The sequence below is a fragment of the Plasmodium falciparum genome, assembly GCF_000002765.6.
Source record: "Plasmodium falciparum 3D7 genome assembly, chromosome: 12".
Classification (NCBI taxonomy): domain Eukaryota; phylum Apicomplexa; class Aconoidasida; order Haemosporida; family Plasmodiidae; genus Plasmodium; species Plasmodium falciparum.
Genome location: NC_037284.1, coordinates 1,440,001 through 1,450,916, shown reverse-complemented (window position 1 = coordinate 1,450,916; position 10,916 = coordinate 1,440,001). Strand labels below are relative to the sequence as shown.

The window sequence follows — 10,916 nt, the reverse complement described above, 5'->3', positions numbered from 1 at the left end:
GAAAGAGAGGTTATTTTTTCTTGGTGGCCATAAATATCTGATATTTGTATTCAAATTAAACTATTAAAAATGAGATAATAAAAAATATGTATATATATATATTTATATATATATTTATATATTTATTTCTTTATTAAAAAGCAATGTTAAAATGAGGGAAAGGATAAAAAATGAAATAGCTTTAAACAAGCGTGTAATTACACGTTGTTATGTTATTATATCCTTTATTATCATATGATAAATGAAGCCGAAAAAAAAAAAAAAAAAAAAAAAAGGGAATATATATAAATAAATAAATATATATATATATATATATATATATATATATATATATATATATATATATATATGTATGTGTCTTGTTTGTCTCTCCTAACTGTTTTAACATCATTTTTTTATCATACTTCTCTTAATAATTTAAAAAATTAAAATAAGTACTTTTTCTTGGATACTAATATTTTTATCAATTTTCATTTTATTTTGTGTTGATAAAAATAAAAGACATCCCATATATTTATATATATATATATATATATATTTATATTTATATATTTATGTAATTTTTTTTATATTTTTTTGAAATGTCTTTCTCTAAATACTTCTTTTTATTAATAATTTGTTCTGTGTTTTTCTTTGTGTATGGTTTTAATAATAAATTTGTTTACTCATCCTATTTGAAGGATGATAAAAAAAAATCAGTTTCTTTTGAGAATACACCAAATGAAGAGGAAGAAAAAATTTATGGACATTCTTCTTTTGGTCAGGAATTAATAAAGTCCTTATCCTTGACCTTAAAGAATGTACCCTTAGTAGGTATGTTTGTAGAAATAAAATGACTTTACTTACCCCAAAAAAAAAAATAAATATATATATACATATATATCTATATATATATGTATATATTTTATATAGACATATTCCTTTACATATCCATTAAGTAAAATTCCCATTTTTTTTTTCTTTTTTTTTTTTCTTTTTTTTTTTTTTATGATACCCTTTTAAGTTATCTCCGAAAAAATCAAGAGACAACTAGAAAAGGCTTCCGAAAGTTTAGGACTAGGGAATCCAAACGATGAAATGTGTGAAATAAACTATTCAAAATTATGCCCCGAAGATTGGATTGATATGGGAGATGGTATAAGTTGTCTAAGTCCTTTACATTATAAGGGTCCATGTGAAAAAAAAGTAATATTTAAAAATGCAAGTGCTAAAAGTAAATATAATTTTTCTATTAATTGTAATGTATCTTGGCCTTGTAGTAAAATTTGTATTGAAGATTTTTCAAAAAAATGTCCAGAAAATTGGATACATAATATTGAAAATAATACATGTGAAGCTCCAAAAAATTATGCAGGTAAATGTATTAGACAAAAAAACTTTGATCATTATTCTCAATCCGAAAAAAAGGTATGGGCACAAATATGTGATATAAATTGGAGTTGTTATGATAAAAATTATAATTTTAATATATTATGTCCATTAAATTGGAAAAATAATCCAGATAACAAAACATGTTCTGCACCTATTTCTTATATGGGACCTTGTAGTAATATTCTTTATTTATATAATTTCAGTGATAAAGAAAAAATTACCATCTCTCATATATGTAATGTTGAATGGCCAGTACATGAAAAAAAAGAGATTAATTTTAATTCGTTATGTCCCATGGGTTGGAATATAGTAGATATAAAAAATCATATTTGTCAAATACCGTTGTCATATAATGGTCCATGCAAGCATGATATACAAAATAAAGAAAACATGAATAGTATGAAATATATGAAAAATATAAATTATTTGAATAATATAAATAATGTTGTATCTTTTAAAAATTTTAGTAAGAAACAAAAATATGATTATTCTCAAATATGTAATGTTCAATGGCCATTAGAAAATGGAAATATAATTCAAAATGATCATTCGTTTTGTCCTTATAACTGGATTCTTATAAATGAAGAAGAACATATTTGTGTAGCTCCTATAGAATATGAAGGTCCCTGTGAAAATATTTTCTCCTTCAAAAATTATACTGCACATATGAAATTTGCATGGGCATCTTCTTGTGATGTCATTTTTACGGACAGATTTAATTCCTATGAAAAACTAGGAAGGATAAATGATCAAAGGCGAAATACAAAAATATTTGGTGCTACATCAAAAGACAAACATATTTCTAATATAATACAAATTGGTCTTAAAAATGGGCCCATGAATAATATTGGACAAGTCTTCAATTATGATGATGAAAAGGATAATATGGAAGAAAAAAAAACAAAAATTATAAAAAACAACAACTATAAAAACAATAAAATCAATAAAATCAATAACAATATCATTATTAATAATAATCATATCGATGATGAAATAAATTTAAACAACCTTATTGTAACCAATGGCACAATTACAGATTTAATTATGTTAAAAGAAACATCTGATGATCAACAATTAAAAGAAGAAATAGATGAAATAATAAAACAATTCAAACAAGGAGAAAGTCCTACTTATACAAAAAAAAAAAATTATTTGGAAAATAAAACAAATCCATTCATAACCACAGAAAAAAATCATCATATAGAAAATAGGAAATCAAAGAACAAAGTTAATAGGAACAATTTTGCATTTATTCAAATTGGGGAACCAAACAAAAATAATACCTATCATGATACATTAAAAAGAAAAGAAAAGAAAAAATATATACACATGAATAATAATAAACCTATAAAAAAAGAACAAAATATATTATATATAAAAAAAAAACAGAATATATATAAAAATAAACATATGAATAATATTACAAAACTTTATGATAATGTAAGAAAAGAGCATAAAAACAAAGTCCCTATTGTATATAATAATACAGATAACATAAATGAAATAAAAAATTTATATGAGAATTATAAAATAGAAAAAGAAAACAATCCTTACCATATTTATGATAAATTTAATCTTATATGTGAAAATAAAAATTATAACGTATGTCCCATTGGATGGACTTATATAAATAATAAAAAATGTTTAGCGCCAAAATCATATATATCGAAATATTTAAGAACATGTAATTCTATCCTAAATTTAAATGACATAGTAAAAACTGTTTATGATGTAACACACGATTTCTCATTTGTTACTATTGATAAAAAAAAAGGAGAAAAATTAGAAAAAAATTGTAATTTAAATTTTCCATGTTTAGAATGTGAACGAGATTATGTAAGAGTAAATTGTCCTTTGGGTTGGACAAACATAGGAGATGGGAAATGTAAATGTCCATCAGATTATCCTTTGTATCTTAAAAATTTATGTGGTATTATTGTAAATTTTAAATATTCAAGTCCATTATTTAAAAAAAATTGGAGTTATCTATGTAAATCTGATTGGCCTTGTTTTTCTACTTGTGAAAAAGATTATGGAAAAGTTTGTCCTATAGGATATAAAATAATAAATGAACGAACCGAAAAAAATAATGAACATATATTTATCTGTACAAATGAAAATTGGAAAGATTATAAAAATAGTAATAATTATTTAGTGAATACAAATAATTACGAACAAAATAGAAATTTATGTCATGTTATTGAAATATATAATAGTATACTTTTAAAAAAAGAAATCGAAAAAAAATGTAATGTTACATGGCCTTGTATTGATAAATGTGAAGAAAATTTTTATCAAACATGTCCATATAATTGGATTTTCAAAGATAATAAATGTATTGCTCCATATTATTATGTACCCCCAAAAGGATGTTCCCATTCTTTTGATATTTTAAGTTTCAGAAATTTTGATAAATTCCTTTACTCAAATAAATGTTTTGCTCCTTGGCCATGTAAGGACAACTGCCAACCTGACTGGACTAAGCCTTGTCCTCAAAACTGGATTCTCAAAAAAGGAAACCATAAACTCTCAAGTCTCACAAATGATAGGAGGAGTTACAATAAACATAGTCTTGAAATAGATAATTTTGATGAAGATGAACATAACATTGATGGGGATAATAGTAATGATATAGATAATAATGATGACGATGAACATAACCTTGATACAAATAATAATAATGATAGAGGGGATCATGTTAATAACGATAATGATGATGATAATGAAAATAGTATTAATAGAAATAATAATGGTGTTCATTTAAATAGTATTCATAGCGACTTTAAAGTTGGCAATCAAGAGAATGTTGATCGTAATAATAGTTATTATAATCATCACAGTGATGATAATCACAATAATAATAATAATAATAATAATATAGATGTATTGAAGGGTAAAACAAATTCCACATTTATCTGTTCTCCACCTGTGTCGTATAAAGGACCTTGCAATCAACCATATGACTTAACAAATTTCACATTTTTACAAAAACAAGATTTTTCCTTCAGATGTAATGTTCAATGGTCATGTGGAAGTTCTTCACATTTTTCACGCCATTGGCAAACTGAACAAATATATGATGATGTTAATTTTAAAAAAAGGAATACTCTCAAATTTTATAATTCCTTTCATTCATCTTCTTATATAAAATATAAGGATGCCTTCTTTTAAAAAAAAAAAATACACATATACATAAAATATATATATATATATATATATATATATAATACAATACAATATATTATACCAATATTAAAAAAAATTATAAAATTCAAATATATTAAATAGTACAAAATGGGAAACATATAAATTTTATACTTCAGTAGTTCATATATTTGTGTATCTCCATATTATATCTTAAAAATATTTTAATCATTATATACTGTATGAAACTATAATCATTTTGTTTTTTCTCTTTTTTTTTTTTTTTTTTTTTTTTTTTTTACAGTTATATTTTATTCTATAGTCTTATTAAAATTTTTATAAAAACGTTACATGAAAGTAAAATATATATATATATATTTCAATTGTGTAATTTTTTATTTTTTTTTTTTTGTGAAGAAAGAAAAATAAAAGGTATTTAATAAATATAATCATAAATATATAAATAATAATAAAATGAGTATAAAATGTTCTAGCATTATATATATTTATCTATTATTTCGTTTACATGATTAAAATGACATATTAAGTTCTTTCAAAAATGTAATATATATATATATATATATATATATTTATATAACAAGATCATTATTACACATCTTGCTTTAGGGTTTAATATATATATTGTAATATTTTACTTTATGTTATTTATTAAAGATGTGTATAACTTTTTTATGTGCTAATTGGCTATCTCAAAATATATAATAAATATAATTTATATATATATATAATACAATTTGATTTTTTTTTTTTTACTTTTTGTTATGAATTCTTTAATACATGAATATTAAGAGTTATGAGAAAAAAAAAAAAAAAAAAAAAAAAATACACATATACATATACATAAAATATATATATATATATATATATATATATATATATATATAATATATATTTATATTTATAATAATGTTTATTATATTTGATAGTAGAATATATGAAAAAATATGCAAATCATAAAGAAGCATACGTATATGTGACAGAAGTATTAAGGGAGAAAAATACCCAAGGACATAAAATATAAGTTATCTATTGAATTAAAAAATGTAAAATGATTTTTTTCTTAATATTAAATTAATAAATATCAGAAATATATACATTTATGTACACACACATATATGTATATTTATATATATATATATTTAATGTGAATATATATAAAAATATTTTTATGTGGATATAATTTTTTCCTTTGGTTGTAAGTCCATGTTATTTACTGCTATTTAGTTCTAAATAAACTTTTTTGAAAAAAAATATGAAAAATGTTTTAAGAAAATATACATGCTTATTTATACTTATAAATATTGTTTTAACTACATATAGTAAAGTTATAAAAAGAGGAAATACTAATATTACGAGCAACTATTTGTTTCCTAATAATTATGATAATAATTCACATACATACAAGAAAAGAAGTAGTAATCAATTTTATTTCCTTGAAAATGAGAAAAATAAATTAAAAGAATTATGGAATAAGCTAACAACAAGATATTCAATTAAGTTCCATACAAATAAGGAAACAGAAAATGAAGAAACAGGAAAGAATAATCAAATATCTTTTAAAAATGTTTTTAATAAAATCAGTATACAAGATAATATGGAAATGATTAACAATGTTATAATAAAAAACAGCACTGTAATAAATGCAGAAATATTAAATGAACTTATGAAACAAAATAAGTTACTTACCATAAGATATAAAGATATTAATACCATAATAAATATTATTAACAATTATTACGCCAGTAACAATTATCTCTTTTCTAAAGTATTAACGCATGAAGTTGTAAAGAAGGGGAAAGATAAAACTTTAGTAATATACGTAAAGGAATGTATTGTTCATAAAATTTTGGTTAAGATACACTCATGTGATAAAGAAAAAAAAGAAGGTGATTCAAATTGGGATAAAATAAGAAAGGGGTTTCAGGAAAATGATAATGTGGAAACAAATTTGCAAATGGATCATAAGGATGTAAAATTATCTCAACATAATGATAAATCATCTCAACATAATGACAAATCATCTCAACATAATGATAAATCATCTCAACATAATGACAAATCATCTCAACATAATGATAAATCATCTCAACATAATGACAAATCATCTCAACATAATGATAAATCATCTCAACATAATGATAAATCATCTCAGCATAATGATATATCATCTGAACATAATGACAAATCATCTGATCATAATGACAAATCATCTGATCATAATGACAAATCATCTGATCATAATGACAAATCATCTGAGCAAAAGGAAGTGTCACCTAACCCACATATAAAAAATTTTAATAAAGACATCAAAATAAATGATAAAGAGAGTGAAAACATTTCAAGCGAAGAACCAAAGGAAAATGTATTATTAAATAGAGAAAGTGTTTTATATAAAGATGTGTTAAATTATAATTTGAAAGAAAAAAGTGTGTCCAACAGAAAAGTTAGACGTTTTTTTGAGAATAAGATGAATATAAAAGAAAATGGTATTTTTGTATGGAATGAGAATATTTATAACCTTTTAGTAGATTCTAATTTATTTAAATATGTCCAAATGAAATTATATAATGATAAATCATGTAATAAGAATATATTAGAAATTAATATTATTGAAAATAAAAGAATGATATTAATTCCTAGTTTATCAAAAGGTTTTAATGATTTTTTAGAATTTTGTTTAAATTTATCATTTTCCTATTTACATAGTTTAACATATTCAGATAAGTTTCGAATGAAATATTTTCAGAATTTAAATTATAAAAATAATAAGCATAATTATGATTTTATATTTATAAATGATTTAATAGAATTGGAAAAGCTAAAAAAAAATTACCCTTCCTTTCAAATTATGGGTATGAATATAAATAAGGAGTATAAAAAGGAGGTACATACATCTTCATTAAATAATTTAATGGATATCATAAGTATAAAAAATGATGATAATGATGATAATGATGATAATGATGATAATGATAATGAAACGTTAAATGTATCAAGTTCGAACATAAATCAAAGTAATTCATTTTTCCCTAATACTCCTAAATATTCTTTACAAGTAAAAGACTTATACAATTATTTATATAAAAAAACATTATTCTTTTTCTTTATTAAAAGGATGAACAATGTTATTTTAGAAATAAAGACGAAATTTAAGAGAAAGGACTTCCAAAACTTTTTTTACTTTTTAAAAGAGCAAAGATATTATTCAAGCGATGTAGGAAGTACACAGGTTTGTGCGAACAAAGGTGATGATCACAATAATAATAATAATAATAATATTAACAATAGTAATGGTAATGTTTCTAATATTAGTAAATGGAAAAATCGTTTTTTGTATAAATGTATGAATCTCTTTAGGAATGATAAAAAAAGCGTTTTATCTAATAAGTTATATAATTTATATGGATCAAAAATAAAATTGTCGACATCTATAAATTTATGTAATCCGAATTTATTTCAAACTAGTAATTTTTTAAAAAAATATTTTAATATAAAAAATAAATTTGATTTAATATTTTATTTTAACATGGAAAAGAATAATTTCCCCTATGAAAAGGAAAATTCTTCAAACACAATAGAGAACAATGATAATAATGAAGATAATTTAAATTCTAAGAATAAAAATAAAAATGAAAATTTACATAAAGACTTGTTATATTTTTTTAAACGTGTAAATGAAAAAAGCTGTCATATAAAATGGAATAGTATTAACAACATCTACTTAAATTATACCTTATATTTTAATAAAAATTATGAAATAAATATGTATGATTTATTTTGTACCTTTCAAAATATGATAAAAAACAAAATCATAAAAATTAAAAATTATTGTAAAAAAGGAAAACACGGAAAGAAAGGAAAGGAAACAAAAGTTATAAATGAATTTAATTTATCGAATAATGATCATGTTCATTCTGTATATATACCTTTATATTTTTTCAAGTTATCAATAAATAACATGTCTCTTTTATTAAATATAATGTTTTCTTTTAAAAAAAATTTATGGACTCTTAATAATATATTATTTGATGTTAAAGATAATGAAAATAAAAACGAAAAAAATATATTATTCCATTTAAAGAACATATTGAAATGTAACATAAAAAATGAACAAGACAATTCAAAAAAATTTAAAGAAAAAATAAAAAACATAAAAGTTACAGCTTCAAATGAACATTTCACAAATAATACATGTACAATATATACAGTAAATAATATAAATATGAATGATGCATATAAAGAATATTTTAATAAAATGAATTTATCTTTAACTTATAAATTAATCTTTCCAGTAATATTTAATAATTATTTTTTAAATCTCCTTCATATGAAATTATATCTTTTTTTTAATTATAATATATTTGATAAATTACAAGAATGTCATAAAAACAAGAACGAAAATAACAAAACAGAACGAAATCATAAACATATAGAGGATACTATCAATTTACTTAAAGGTTATTATATAAAAGGTAAAAATAAAAAAAAAAAAAAAGAACATCAACATAATTCTTCCTATGGATTAGGTATCCTATTATTTAATATGAATATATATTTAAATTTTAAACTTCATGGCAACAATTTCTTGCCCTCATTGGTATTGAAGTCAAAGGAAGATAATTCAAAGTTTAATTATTTATTATAATATGATTTTTTTTTATAATTACAAATGTATATTCATGCTTTATATATATATATATATATATATATATTTTTTTTTTTTTTTTTTTTTTTTTTTTTTTTTTTTTTGGGTTTAAATAATAATTTTTTTTGAAAATATAAATTGAAATACATTAAAAAAAAAAAAAATAAGAGATATCATCATGATATTAATAAAATAGAAATAATATTATATTACAATATATAATATATATTATGTTAAATATGGTGCTTTTCGAAGTATTTTTTTTTACCCCCTCTCCATTATATAATAAACCTTTTAAATGTAATAATATAAACAGCAATATATTTTACTGCATCATTTTATTTATTTTATTCTTTTGTCATTAAATAAATTATATATTGATAATGAATTGAATATAAAAAGAAAAAAAAAATATATATATATATATAATATAACATATATTTATATATCTTCAAGAATTAAATATTTATATGTAAAATATATAGTATATATTATATATATATATATATATATATATGTACATTTTGAAAGTATAAAAAAAAAAAAAATATATATAATATATGATAAAATAAAATTAATATAATCTGATATAACAATAATATAATATATATATATATATATATATATATATATATATATATATATACATATTTCTATTTATTTATACATTTTTGTGTGATCCAATATGATTACTTCCATTAATGTTATCCACGAATTACTAACGACAATTTATTGCCGCATTTTTTCAAGAAAGAGAAAGGACATATATAAATATGATGTACTGTTATATTTACAAGACTATTATTATTTTGATGTAATAAAAAGAGTGAGTGATGATATAAAAGAACTGGATGATGATTCTATAACAATTGAAATCAATAGTAATGAATATGAAGTTATATTGAATGGAGATAAGAGTTCCTCTTTTTTTAATCATACTTTTGAAAATTTTTGTATACATAGAGGATATGATATAATAAAGGATAAAACATATTCAAATGAATATGAGAAACGAATTGATTTTCTTCATGAACTTCTTTGTGATTTATTATGTTTATTATTAAATGAAAATAATGAAAAAAAAGGAAAAGAAAAAGAAAAAGAGGAAAAGAAGAACAACATGAACAAAAATATGAATTATAATAAAGAAAGAGTAATTAACAAAATGTATCATAACAATAATCATTTATTTAAAAAATTTTGGGAAAATATTCAAGACATTTTAAAAGAAATAAATATATTAAATGAAAATAAATATGTAGAAGATATTAATGAAGAAAATATAAAAGATATATTATATATTCAAAAAGAGAAATTAATAAAAAATGAAGATATAATAATTAAAAAAAATGTAGATATAAATAAAATAACATTATTAAATAATTTAATTGAAAAATATAATAATGAATATAAATACAGATTTTATTATATTTTCTTAAATAATTATCTAACTATTCAAACAATGTTTACATCGAATATGATATATTTATATTCATATGAAATACAAAATATTATACACAAAATTATAAAAATGAAAATAAATTTATATCAACCATTAACCATATATGATGTCTTAGCTTTTCAATATGATCAAATTATGTTTCATAAAAGTTCTTATATGAATTTAATATCTCCTGTAAAAAAAATTAAAATATTAAATAATATTGTAGAAAGAGGAGGAGACCCAGATGAATTCTCGAAAAAGGTCATAATCAAAGATGTTATTAATGCAAAT

At 20.4% G+C, this 10,916-nt stretch overlaps 3 protein-coding genes across 3 annotated transcripts in view; all 3 read left to right on the top strand.

Moving 5' to 3' along the window:
- Positions 1 to 581: 581 nt before the first annotated feature.
- PF3D7_1234700 (upregulated in late gametocytes ULG8) lies at positions 582 to 4,542 on the top strand (the record flags this gene model as incomplete). Its single annotated transcript, XM_001350705.1, has 2 exons — positions 582 to 813; positions 1,004 to 4,542. The coding sequence occupies 2 exons, from the start codon at positions 582 to 584 to the stop codon at positions 4,540 to 4,542; spliced, it is 3,771 nt and encodes a 1,256-aa protein (XP_001350741.1).
- A 1,246-nt stretch (positions 4,543 to 5,788) lies between these two features.
- PF3D7_1234600 (protein TOC75, putative) lies at positions 5,789 to 9,181 on the top strand (the record flags this gene model as incomplete). The annotated part of the gene is made up of 1 exon (XM_001350704.1): positions 5,789 to 9,181. One exon carries the CDS (start codon positions 5,789 to 5,791, stop codon positions 9,179 to 9,181), a length of 3,393 nt encoding a protein of 1,130 aa, XP_001350740.1.
- A 685-nt stretch (positions 9,182 to 9,866) lies between these two features.
- The window catches only part of PF3D7_1234500 (conserved Plasmodium protein, unknown function), a gene marked incomplete at both ends in the record, with an annotated part of 1,155 nt that continues 105 nt past the window's right edge, over positions 9,867 to 10,916 (top strand). Inside the window, one exon of the mRNA XM_001350703.1 lies at positions 9,867 to 10,916. This exon is cut by the window's right edge and continues 105 nt beyond it. Coding sequence (XP_001350739.1) covers positions 9,867 to 10,916 — 1,050 coding nt within the window.